General features: G+C 38.2%; 1 protein-coding gene across 1 annotated transcript; it reads left to right on the forward strand.

Moving 5' to 3' along the window:
* Positions 1–1,412: 1,412 nt before the first annotated feature.
* Positions 1,413–13,144, forward strand: LOC101732403 (vomeronasal type-2 receptor 26). The gene is made up of 7 exons (XM_031891741.1): positions 1,413–1,663; positions 6,666–6,957; positions 8,865–9,102; positions 9,334–9,674; positions 10,204–10,425; positions 10,787–10,910; positions 12,261–13,144. The coding sequence occupies exons 1-7, from the start codon at positions 1,413–1,415 to the stop codon at positions 13,142–13,144; spliced, it is 2,352 nt and encodes a 783-aa protein (XP_031747601.1).
* Positions 13,145–13,729: the final 585 nt, after the last annotated feature.

The raw sequence follows: 13,729 nt of genomic DNA on the forward strand, positions 1-13,729 counted from the left end.
GAAATGCAGAATTTTGCTGCAAATCCATGCCTGGCGAAAAAATTTGCTCATCACTAGTAACAAGTTTTAAACCTTTTTCAAGTACATGTATAGAACCTGTTATCCAGAATGCTTGGGACCTGGGGGTTTCTGGATTAGGGATCTTTCCATAATTTGGATCTCCATGCCTTGTCTATTAAAAAATCATTTAAACATCATTTAAACCCAATAAGATTGTTTTGCCTCCAATAAGGAGTCATTATATCTTAGTTAGGATCGAGTACAAGGTTCTGTTTTGTTATTACAGAGAAAAGGGAATCATTTAACCATGAAATAAACCCAATAGGGCTGTTCTGCCCCCAATAAGGGGTAATTATATCTTAGTTGGGATCAAGTACAGGTACTGTTTTATTATTACAGAGAAAAGGGAATCATTTAACCATGAAATAAACCCAATAGGACTGTTCTGCCCCCAATAAGGGGTAATTATATCTTAGTTGGGATCAAGTACAGGTACTGTTTTATTATTACAGAGAAAAGGGAATCATTTAACCATGAAATAAACCCAATAGGGCTGTTCTGCCCCCAATAAGGGGTAATTATATCTTAGTTGGGATCAAGTACAAGGTTCTGTTTTGTTATTACAGAGATAAAGGAAATAATTTTTAAAAATTAGAACTACTGTATATACTCAAGTATAAGCCTAGTTTTTCAGCCCCCAAAATGTGCTGAAAAAGTCACCCTCGGCTTATACTCAAATTGGGTGCCATGGGTCCCTCTAGACTAGCACCCTCTGTCCTTTGTGTGCAAATTAGGCCCCCCGCAACCAGACCCTCCAGTGCCCTGGCCTAGGCTCCCACTAGCAATACTTATTTCCCCCTCTATGTCCTCTGGGACCGGGTCTGCTGCCAGTTTGCCAATGTGCAATGAGCGTGGGGTAGTACTCATATTGTTTTTGTTGACCCTCTTCTCCGCTTACAGAGCTAGTTTACCGTTTTTCATTTAAATAAATATTTTAAAAACATATACCCCACTGATGCCTCAATTTATGTAATTTACTGGTTTTTATTTTGATTGTTGAAACTTAGCAGTAGCTGCTACATTTCCCACCCTAGGCTTATACTCGAGTCAATAAGTTTTTCCAGTTTTCTTAGGTAAAATTAGGTACCTCGGCTTATATTTGGATAGGCTTATACTCAAGTATACACTGTATTTTCTTATAATGGAGCCCATGGGAGATGGCCTTTCCGTAATTCAGAACTTTCTGGATAAGGGGTTTCCGGATAAGGGATCCCATACCTGTATATATGCTAATAGCCATATTCTAATCTACAGTATTTTAATGCCTTTCTATAGAGGTAGAATGATGAACATTTACTGAACATTCAATGACAATGACTATTGAAAATTGACAAATGACAATGATGAGTACAATGAATATACGGAATACAGTAATGAAAGCTATAGCTTGGCCTGCTGTTACTTGGATGCTGGCAGCATTATATTGCAGTTCTATGAAGAATCCCAACTCCCCTGCCTGCTCACTAAATGTGGAATCTGCGGAAGGCTACCTGCAGGAGGGGGACATCATGCTTGGGATCCTCCTAGATATATTTTCTTTGATGGGCAATGAGTGGAAATCCTTTACAGAACATCCTAAGAAAGAATGTGTTGCCATGTCTGCGTGAGTATCACCAGTTTCTGGTACATTTTTATATAATGTAGAATTGGAGTTGCCGGCCCACATATTTCCACAAAAATCAGTAAATCTGTACATTTCATATAGTAGTATTACCTCATTATAGAAATGGGAGATTAAGTTGTAAAAAATATGTGGGTGACACATATTCTCTTACTATTAAAATTCACAATTTCTCAGTCTGGATCTTTAATTAAAATGCAATACAGATCAGCACCCAAGGCACAGAGGGAATAGAAATAATCTAGTGCAATAAAGTTATTTGCAAACAACACCTTTGTGTTGATAATGAATGTGTATGTGCCAGAGAACCACACATGTGCCTTATCAGTTTGTGTAGTTGTGCCGTCACTCCCTTTAATAACCTGTGCCAACTCCCCGTTTCCCGTATAGTAAGTTTTAAAATGTCACCCAAGTGCTTTAGGGTCTAGGCACGTATGTGAGAATATGGAGTTTTGCCAGCATTTGCTTTCCACCTATGCATTTCACTGTGCTCTGTGACCGGATGTGAAATCCGCCTGATGTGTTTCGCTTGTACCAGCTTCCTTTGAGGCTGCTGGTAATCTTTATTCAGTTATTATATAATCATTAGCTTCCACTATTGTTTGATTTGTATCAATCTGCTAACATGCAATGCCTCTGCAATACAGCCCATGGGCCTCTGCCAGCCAGTTCTATACCTACACAGTGTTCCAGTCCGTCTGTGTCAATCCACTGCCCACATCATATGGCTATTAATCTATTTAACAATAACAGTGCCAAAGCACCAATAACAGAAATGGTTAGGATTCATAACATATAGTTAGGTTTAGGTATACCATACACATCCCCATGCAGTATTTAGGCCAAGAATCCCCATCAGTGCCGACTTCTACACGCCACATGGAGTTATTCAAAGCTCTGATGCAGTTTGTATGATTGGTTGCAACTTTCTGTGTTAGATAAATTTAAACCTGTATTATGTATGAGAATTCAATTAATTTAGAAAGCCCCATTTCAGCCCAAAAATAACATCAGGTTAGTCAAGCATAATAAACTTAACTTACACCATAAATTATTGAAATTTGTTTCCTTCAGTCTTGGAATTACACAAGTACAGCAAGCAGGCAGGCGCCATATTGTTAGTAAGGAAAGCTTTGCACCATGCCAAAATCTTGTTTATGTGCCAGAATGGGGGACCTGATGCCCATGCCCTGGTTACACAATGAGAAAGTGAGGAGGGAAGGAGAAGGTAAGAAGGGCAGTGACATCTACAAAGTGCTTAATGGAAAATGAAAGTAATTGTCTGCCCCATCTCTATGCCTAAGTCAAGGAGCCCTGCAGGCAATATATGATTGACAGCTGGGATTTTTAAATGCCTTTATAATGGGTTTGGATGTGCTAATAAAAAAAGGAATTAGGATTTCATGTTTAATTTGAACAGGACTTTTATTATAAAGCTTTTTATGTCTGGGTGACAGGTCCCCTTCAAAGGAGAAGGAAAGGTAAAAACTAAGTAAGCTTTATCAGAAAGGTCTATGTAAATACAGCCATAGGGGGCTGATTCACTAAAGGTCGTTAACGCTTATCGCATAGTTTTATGCATTAAAAAGTGTTCGATAATTAAGTACCTATTCATCAAAGTAATTTTGCATGTGATATTACTCATATCACATGCGCAAAAATCCTAATTATCGCAAAGCATTATTTCCATTGCATTGAGGTAATTATCGAATAGAAATAATACTAACGCATAATTCACAGACATATTTGAAGCGTTAAAAGCATAAAATGTGGCGATAATTACTGTGAAACTTAACGCCTCCCAGAAGTAGGCGTTACTAAACAGAATTGCAGCTGGTGATTGTCTGTGGTGACAAGATGGAGTTTGCAGTCGGATTTTTTCAAGTATGTGATCGTCCCAGAGTGATGCCGCCTCCAGTTTTCAGGGAAATGGTCATTTTCAGAAAGTAATGGTTACGTGCGTAATAGCGTGCGCTAATATCGCGGGCTACGAAATAACACATAAATCTATCGCATGCTTTAAGATATCGCTTAAAAACATGTCATTGCCAGATAAATAACAATAACATCGCTTCTTAATTCAGACAAGTGTCCATTTAGTGAATCGATCGTTAATTTGCAAAATATAAGAAGTGATAATATTTTTAACGCATGCTATAAATATCACTCGTTTTTTCGGCCTTTAGTGAATCATAGTTACATAGGGTTCAAAAAAGACCAGTGTCCATCAAGTTCAACCCATCCAAGTAAACCCAGCACACCTAACCCACACCTACCAATCTATACACTCACATACATAAACTATAAATACAACCACTAATACTAACTGTAGATATTAGTATCACAATAGCCTTGGATATTCTGCTTGTTCAAGAACTCATCCAGGCCCCCTTTTAAAGGCATTAACAGAATCTGCCATTACCACATCACTAGGAAGGGCATTCCCCAACCTCACTGCCCTCACCGTGAAAACCCCCCTACGCTGCTTCAAATGGAAGCTCCGTTCCTCTAATCTAAAGGGGGGCCCTCTGGTGCGTTGATTGTTTTTATGGGAAAAAAGAACATCCCCCATCTGCCTATAATCCCCTCTAATGTACTTGTACAGAGTAATCATGTCCCCTCACAAGCGCCTCTTTTCCAGAGAAAACAACCCCAACCTCGACAGTCTCACCTCATAGTTTAAATCTTCCATCCCCTTTACCAGTTTAGTTGCACGTCTCTGCACTCTCTCCAGCTCATTAATATCCTTCTTAAGGACTGGAGCCCAAAACTGCACTGCATACTCACGGTGAGACCTTACCAGGGACCTATAAAGAGGCAAAAATATGTTTTCATCCCTTGAGTCAATGCCCTTTTTTATACAAGACAGCACTTTATTTGCTTTAGTAGCCACAGAATGACACTGCCTGGAATTAGACAACTTGTTATCAACAAAAACCCCCAGATCCTTCTCCATTAAGGAAACCCCCAACACACTACCATTCAGTAGTTCTATATTATTTCTACCAAAATGCATAACTTTGCACTTATCAATATTGAACCTCATTTTCCAGTTTGCTGCCCAGTTTTCCAATTTTGTCAAATCGCTCTGCAAAGCGGCAGCATCCTGCATGGAACTTATAGTTTTGCACAATTTTGTGTCATCAGCAAAAATAGAAACATTACTCTCTATGCCCACCTCCAGGTCATTAATAAACAAGTTAAAAAGCAAAGGACCAAGGACTGACCCCTGCGGTACTCCACTAACCACACTGGTCCAATTAGAAAATGTTCCATTTACCACCACTCTTTGTACTCTATCCTTCAGCCAGTTCTCTATCCAATTACAAATATTATGTTCCAGGCCAATATTCCTCAATTTGATCATTAACCTTCTGTGAGGTACTGTATCAAACGCTTTAGCAAAGTCCAAGTAGATGACATCAACTGCCATTCCAGCATCGAGGTTCCTACTCACCTCCTCATAAAAGGCGACTAAATTAGTCTGGCAAGATCTGTTACGCATAAAACCATGCTGGCACAAACTAATAGTATTGTGAACAGCAATGTATTCAAGTACCCTATCCCTTATTACCCCTTCCAAAAGCTTTCCTACTACTGATGTCAGACTAACAGGCCTATAGTTTTCAGGCTGAGAACGGGATCCCTTTTTAAATAACGGCACCACATTAGCAATCCGCCAGTCTCTCGGCACCATGCCAGACCTCAACGAATCCTGAAAAATTAAGTGAAGAGGTTTGGCAATCACAGCGCTCAGCTCATTTAATACCCTGGGATGAATCCCATCCGGCCCTGGACCTTTGTTTACCTTTACATGTTCAAGTCTCTTTTGAATTTCCTCCCGAGTGACCCACGCATCAGTAGCTAAATTACTAGAACTGGGCATATTAAAAGGGAAGCCTTCATTATCTGGCTCCTCAGATGTATAGACAGATGAAAAATAAGAGTTAAAAATTTCTGTTTTTTCCCCGTTCTCATCAACCAACTTACCCCCCGTGATAATAAAGTTCCCACCCCTTCTTGCTTCATTTTTTTACTATTCACATAATTAAAAAATAATTTTGGATTCTTTTTACTCCTGGCTGCAATATCCCTTTCCATCTCTATTTTAGCTTGCCTGATAGCTTTTTTGCTGCTTTATTTGCTTCCTTGTACCTGATGAAAGTTTCTGCTGTCCCAGCTAACTTGAATGCCCTAAAAGCACGTCTTTTCTTACCAACCTCGACCCTAACTCTTTTATTCAGCCATAAAGGTTTTGCTTTGCGATGCCTCTCCTTGCTTACAAGGGGAATATACTGTTGTGTATACCTACAAAGCAATGTTTTAAAGATGTTCCATTTTCCTTCTGTGTCTAACCCCATGAAAAGCCTTTCCCAGTTGACACATTGCAGAGATGCCCTTATACTGGCAAAGTCTGCACGTCTAAAATTGAGCGTTTTAGTTACTCCCTTATAGAGCTGTCTCTGCAGCATTATCTCAAAGGAGACCATGTTGTGATCACTGTTCCCCAGATGCTCACCCACACAAATGTTAGAGATGAGTTTATTATTATTAGATAGCACCAGGTCCAAAATAGAATCATTCCTAGTAGGTTCTTGAACCGCCTGAAATAAAAAGTTGTAATTTAGCATATTTACAAACCTACTAGCTTTTTCTGACTTAGCCACCCCATTACTCCAGTCAATGTCCGGATAATTAAAGTCCCCCATAATAACAACTTGACCCAATTTTTAAGCCTCCTCCATTTGCAACAATAGCTGGGCCTCATCCTCCTCATCTATACAGCCCCATAAGCACTCACAGAAACACTGCCTTGAGTTCTCTATCAAAAGAAACACAGGATTTCTTGTCTCCTTTTGTATTGGTGTTACCAATTGTGGCAAGCTTTTAATTTTTTAACAAACATGATTAAATAAATAAATTAACTGAAACTGAAACCCATAATTATTAATAAATCTGCCCCAAAATATTTTTCTTGTTCCAGTTCCTCCCTCCAGTATTATCGTCACTTTCTTGCTGCCATTTTTGCCATTGAGGAAATCAACCAGGACCAGAACATTCTGCCTAATGTGACCTTGGGATTCCATATCCATGATTCCTGGGCCAATGAGAGAAAAGCCATTAGCAGTACATTTAGTATGCTGACAGGGAGCAGTGATTATGTGCCTAACTACAAGTGCACCCAGAACAGGATTCCCAGTGTATTCATAGGGCACCTACTGTCTTCTGTATCTAATGTCATGTATCAGATTAGTAGCATCTATGGATTTCCCCAGGTATTTGTGCAATAAATGATTGTTTCTAGCACATTAATATTCCAGTTGATTGGTATTGTTTATTAATTTAGCAATTCCCTAAAATCTGGAGGGTTTATTGATTTCTAGAACCTTGCGATTATTAATCTAGTGGATGCGAAAACATGGGTTATCAGAGATTTCTTATTCCAAGAGATGTGGTCCAGATCTAGATTTAACAAAGCTATTCTCAGTGATAAGGGTAGAGAAGTGTTCAAAATCTTTAAGAGCGTCAAAAATGTTTTTTTGATATATTGAGAGCTTTGTACAGTCCCACCAAATATGCATAGAGGACCCAACTTGACCTCAGTTTCTCCAACAATTACTATAGGCTGAGGAGGGAAAAAATTTGGAAAGTTTTGAAGGTACCATGTACCACCTGTACATAAGTTTAATGCTGGTTTCTAGCAATCGAACCAATTTCATTGTTGATATAATAAGAAGGAAGGCATTGTTCCAGTCTATCAGGTTAATAGCTGATCTCCGATTTAGATAGGACACATGGGCCCGAGAGTCAGTTTCCACTAGAGCAGAGTAAAATTGGGGTATCCTTGAGGGTTGCTTCATTAAATTAGTTAGCTTTTGTTGGTCCTTTGGCAAGGTTTTAGGTTTGTCTAACTGATGGGCTTTCAGATAGCTGCAAAGTTGTAGGTTCTTGGAGAGGCTGTATTTTAAATGTAGCTGGGGGAATGTTAGTAACAAGGAGCCATGAAAAAAGTCTGCAAATTTCATGAGGCCAGTCTATAGCCAAGATGCTAGATTAAGGTTAGCTATCATCTGTTGAAAAGCACCAGTGGGTGGAATGGGTGTAGACCTTTAGTTAAGTGATCTGAGAACTGGTAAATATCCCGGATTTTGAGGGAAACCTGTGTAATGGAAAAAAGTTTACCTTGTTGCGTCCGGGTTCTAGGGTGTATCCATAACAAATGAGAAAGTGGACCTGTAAATGAAGAAGCCATGTCCTTTTCTTGCTGTACTCATTGAGGTTGATTTTCCATGTCATTTATTCTTTGCAAGAACTTTAAATGGGTAGCCTAGTAGTATTGCTTTAAGTGAGGTATCCCAAGGCCACCACTGCTTTTGTGCTTAGTCATGGTCTTTAGAGATAACTGTGGTCTACTGTGTTTCCATATAAATTTGGAAATCACATTTTGGAAATAATCATTAGATATCTGTATAGGTATAATCTGAAAGAAATATAACATTTTTGGAAGTAAATTGCATTTGATTGCAGCAATCCTTCCCAACCACTAAATATTTTTATACATCCAGTCTTGCGTTAGCTTATGAAATTTAATTATTCAAGTGCTGAAGTTCTCCTTAAATAAGTTTTTAACAGACGTACACAACTTGATACCCAGATGATACCCATAGAAGATTGCTGCCAATTGGGTAAGTAGGAAGCCTTCATTTTCATCAGTGTCTGGTTATCGATCCATATGGGAAGTGCCTCAGTTTAAGAAGTATTCATCTTGTAATAAGAAACTAATGAGAACTGAGATAATGTATTAAAGAGGGCTGGTAGAGAACTAACAGGATCAGTAAGAAAAAAGAGAATAACATTAACGGAAAATAGTGAAATTCTATAAAAATGGGTCTCAGTTGGGTAACCCTTAATGAGTGGATTGTTTCTAATTGACTCAGCCAATGGTTCCATCAGTAATGCATGTATTTGCTGTAATGACAAGGATTAGGTTATGCTGGATCTCTTCTATTCCATCTCCAATATTGTAATTTATAGATCTTTTTTGGATGTTGTAAAACATTGCTATTTCTATATTTTAAGATATGATATTTTGACATATATTTTTACATTTAGTAGGTTTGATAAAGTGGAAGCGCAGTAAGGAACATGTTCAAACTACCTTACATATTTCATTTCTACCCAGGTTAGTTACGGAGCTGTGGATCCTGCATTCAGCGACAGAATCCGCTTTCCGTTATTCTATCGAACAGTGCCAAGTGAAACTGCCCAGTACCAAGTAATCATCCAGCTCATCAAGGCTTTTAATTGGAACTGGGTAGGGATGATATCCTCTGATGATGAGACGCACCAGAAAGCCAGTGAAGAGATGAAGGATGAGATCATTAAGAATGGAATCTGTGTAGCTTTCCTTGTTCAGATTGGTGAAACTGATGGCAGAAGTTTTTACTTTGCTTTGCAAAACATTAAGCAGTCAAATGCCAGTGTTGTCATAGTGTATAGTAAATTAATTAACCTTTTGAATTTTCATTTTTATTTTCTATCTACCCATGTATCTACTAATGTGGTGTGGCTAATATTATCTCCTTTGGCATCAGCTACAGGGAGACATTATCTTGAGTTTAATTGATCCCTTGCTATACTTTTTCATCAAGGAAACATTCCAGGACTAAGAGATTTCCTTTACAAGGCTGATCCTTCAAGGTTTCCTAAAGACCCATTTACTGCTGCAGTTTGGTTACAGGTGTTTGGTTGTCACTCTGTACAAGCCTTTCCTAAGTTGCCATTCAAGTCCTACCATATATGTAATGCCAATGATACATTAAAGCAATATGAGAAACATGGATATGATACAAGTAACTTTAGATTAACATACAGTATGTACATTGCTGTATATGCTGTGGCCCATGCTCTCCATGCCATGTATACTGATAAAGCCAGTGGTGGAACCATCTTGCATTTTGATAAAACAATAAATCCACGGAAGCCAACACAGGTATTCAAGTCTCGTATGAACATTTTCATAGACAGTTCACTGAAATGTGTGGGAAATAATGTTTTAATAAAAATAAAAATCTTTTAGAAGCTCCTATAAATGAGTTGAATTGTTCATTGTTGTATTTATTGCTGTAATAAAGCAATGCATGTTTGATGCCAGCACATGTATTAAATTCCATATGAACTGGTTTACATGAATGAATCAAAATAAAATATTTCAGAGAACCATAAAGCCAGTGTGTAAAGTGGTGCAAAGCAGCGTTATTTCAGAATAGAACAATAGGAACTGGGATCTGAGCGCTCTGAAAATTCCCCTGGTGCAGTTTGCTGGGGGGAAGAACTGGACATATTCCCAGAATCCTGCAGGGAACTACAGGGCATCAACAATTAGCATCAACCCTTTTGGCACATGCATCATATTGCTAATTTCTCCTGTATTTTCTAGAATAATCCCTTGTTGGACAGGTGTCCTTGCTCCATGAATAGACTTTTGAGTAATTTTTAACTGGTCACTGTTTTTATTTTAGTTGAACAACTTCCTCAAGAAAATCCATTTTAAGACACGTTTTGATGATGAATTTTTCTTTAATGAGAAAGGAGAAGTTCTGGGGCATTTTGATATAATAAACTGGAACATTTTCCAAAATGAAACAGTGACTACAAGACATGTTGGGACCTTCAATTCCTCTCAGTCTCCAGGACTCGCCATGGACAAAGAGGCCATTCTTTGGCCATCTCATTTTAATGGGGTACTGCATACATTTATATAGGGTCTACCCAACCTTTTTTTAAAAATATGAGTTACTGATCAAAATTATTGCAAACTGGACACTGCTTCAGTATTACTTTGTTATTTTATGAAACAGGCAATATTTAACACAGTCAAATCTGCAAGTTTCATAGATCATAATCGGTTTTATTCTTTCAGATTCTGCTTTTTTAAAAGATATACCATCCCTTTGTTATGGGGATATGGAAATACGAACACAAACATATACTGTACACCTATTTTTGTTGTAGTTCTTGAAATGGGAGTGGACTTTATATATGTCCTTGACAGGAAAAAAATAAAAATAAAATCTAAACATATTTTTTTATTTAAATGCTTAGATCCCAGTCTCAAGGTGCAGTGCCAGCTGTCTCCCTGGTTACAGGAAAACATTTGTGGAAGGAAAGCAAGTTTGCTGTTATCAATGTGTTCGATGCTCAGAAAGTGAAATATCCACATTGCCAGGTAGATAACATTGACTGCTGCACAGAAATGAGGTTAAAATAAACAAGGGCACACAATTCCCTTCTATTTCTCAACTGATATTGGAAATGAATGCCAATACCCACTACAAACTCTACTTTGCCAAGACCCACTGATCTTCTGGAAAAAAAACAAACATATAAACCATGGTTAAACTCAACAATCCAAATGCCTACAACCCTAGAGACTGTATCATAAGTTGTGGGACTTCATCACACTTTTATCCTGTTAGTTATAGTATAATGTAGAACTGTAAAACTTTAACATTATCACACAACACAGACATATCTAAAAAAGCCTTTCCGAATATTTAAATGGAACCTCCCTTCTTCTAAACGAAGTGGGTGCCCTCGTGTCCGTTGGAAGGACCTACTGGTAAATAAAACATTAGAAAGGTTATTATATGATCCCTTTATATATTTATACACAGTTATCATGTCACCTCTTAAGCGCCTCTTCTCCAGTGTAAACAGACCCAACTTGGCCAGTCTTTCTTCATAACTGAGACTTTCCATACCCTTTACCCTTTGTCATCCCAAGGACATTCAAATTTTGTTTAGCTTGAAACAAAAAAAAGAACTCATCAAGAAAACAGAAAATTATGCTTTCCCACACTGGCTGTTTCTTATATAATCAAATTGTTTGGTCTATAAGCAAAATTCACTACATACAGATGCAGCCAAGTTCCTTTACCATGTTGTTGCGTTGTCTCATCCAGTTAACAAAGGGAAAGAAATACCAAAATGTTACTTTTTTTATTGTGTTTTGATGGCAAGTCTTTGCACTCTATTACATCTAGAATCAGGATTTAACACTCAAAAAGTCTAAACATGGTGAGTCAAAATGTATAAAAAATGTGAAAACTTGCTGGCTGCATCTGTATGTGGATGAATAAATAATTCTCATCTCCTGCATGCCCTGCACACTTGAATGGATAGCTTGTTCTATGGTATGTGCCTATCTAAGCCTCAGTAAAGTGTATTCTAGTTTGTCAAGAACTTCCGTGCCAGCACAATATCCTCCTTGGTCTTCACTAAACTCTTAAAAGTTCCAGGGTTCTGTGTGACAGTATTGGCCCCTGGTATCCTAACACTTATAGGCACTAGATACCACAAAAAGTTGTAATCATCAATCTTTAGTTGGAGTTACAAATGTCCCTCATAAAAGTTGCATTTATGCAAATAAAATTAATTGATATTGGAAATAATGTGCAACATGTTGACTAACCTAGAGCTAACAGAAATATTTATGATAAACCAATAACAGCTGTAAAGGCCTCATGATGGTTATCTTTATGTTGATCTGTCATATTAACTTTCTACTGTTTTTCAGACATGGAAAATTGCATAAAATGCCATGAAGACCAATGGTCCAATGAGAGTAGAGATAAATGCATCATGAGACTCGTTGAGTTCCTTTCTTACAAGGAGCCTCTTGGTGTGGCCCTAACCACCACTGCTCTAGTTCTGTCTTTTTGCACAACTGCAGTTTTTCGCCTCTTTTTAAAACACAAGAAGAGCCCCATTGTGAAAGCCAATAACCAGGAGCTCAGTTACATTCTTCTTCTTTCCCTCATGCTATCCTTTCTTTGTTCCTTACTATTTATTGGAAGGCCTACAAAGGCCACCTGTTTGTTGAGACAAGCTGTGTTTGGGATCATCTTTGCTATTTGTATTTCTTCCATTTTGGGGAAAACCATTACTGTTATTATTGCCTTCACTGCCACTAGACCTGGAAGCCGGCTCAGGAACTATGTTGGTACCCGGGTCCCTAAATACATTCTTCTACTATGTACACTTCCTGAGGTTTTCATCTGTGCACTTTGGCTCATAATCTCCCCCCCATTCCCTGACTATGACACTCACTCTGCAACAGGAAAGATCATTTTGCAGTGCAATAAGGGATCACCTAGTGCATTCTACATAATGGTTGGTTACATTGCCTTGTTGGCTTTTGTGAGTTTCTTTGTTGCTTATCTTGCCCGTAAATTACCAGACATATTTAATGAAGCACAATACATAACCTTCAGCATGTTGCTGTTCTGCAGTGTATGGATCTCCTTCATCCTGGCCTATGTGAGCACCACAGGCAAATATTTAGCAGCGGTGGAGATATTTGCCATCCTTGTTTCCAGTGCAGGACTTCTTGGCCTTATATTTATCCCTAAGTGCTACTTTATCTTGATTAAACAACCAGTTAACACTAGACATAATTAACAAATAAATTCATAAATGACTAGACATTTGTGGTTGTTGTAACAATGAGTTTATTTGGGGTTTCAAAAAAAAAAAATCTAAAACCTCTAAAATCACAAATGTGCCCCAAAGTCTAGAAAGACTGATACTAGAGCAGTGGTTCTCAACCTGTGGGTCAGGACCCCTTTGGGGGTGGAACGACCCTTTCACTAGGGGTCACCTAAGACCATCAGAAAACACATATTTCCAATGGTCTTAGGAATAATTTTCTGGTTGAGGGTCACAACAACATAAGGAACTGTATTAAAGGGTCACGGCATTAGGAAGGTTGAGAACCACTGTACTTGAGGGTTAAAGTTATGATTCATTTGAAAGGATAGACATTGGCATGCCTTCCACTCCCAACCTACCAGTGACACCTGGCATTGAGACCTGGATTTGGTATATCTAAAGTAGAAAGTGGCACACTTGGCACACACTGACGTTTTGCATCTATAATGGGGGAGTAATTACACAGATGACAATGATAACAATGGAAGACAATATGTTTATGTGGTGTAATACCGTGTATGGTGTAGCTTGTTTGAGAAGTGGGTTATTTAAAAA

This window comes from Xenopus tropicalis, chromosome 8 (genome assembly GCF_000004195.4).
Source record: "Xenopus tropicalis strain Nigerian chromosome 8, UCB_Xtro_10.0, whole genome shotgun sequence".
Classification (NCBI taxonomy): domain Eukaryota; kingdom Metazoa; phylum Chordata; class Amphibia; order Anura; family Pipidae; genus Xenopus; species Xenopus tropicalis.

Excerpts from the sequence above, each read along its gene's own strand:
- LOC101732403 (XM_031891741.1), top strand. The coding sequence starts at position 1,413 with ATGAATATACGGAATACAGTAATGAAAGCTATAGCTTGGCCTGCTGTT. Across the intron at positions 1,664-6,665 it reads GAATGTGTTGCCATGTCTGC|TTCCTCCCTCCAGTATTATC; the intron begins GTGAGTATCACC and ends TTCTTGTTCCAG. Across the intron at positions 10,911-12,260 it reads TGAAATATCCACATTGCCAG|ACATGGAAAATTGCATAAAA; the intron begins GTAGATAACATT and ends ACTGTTTTTCAG.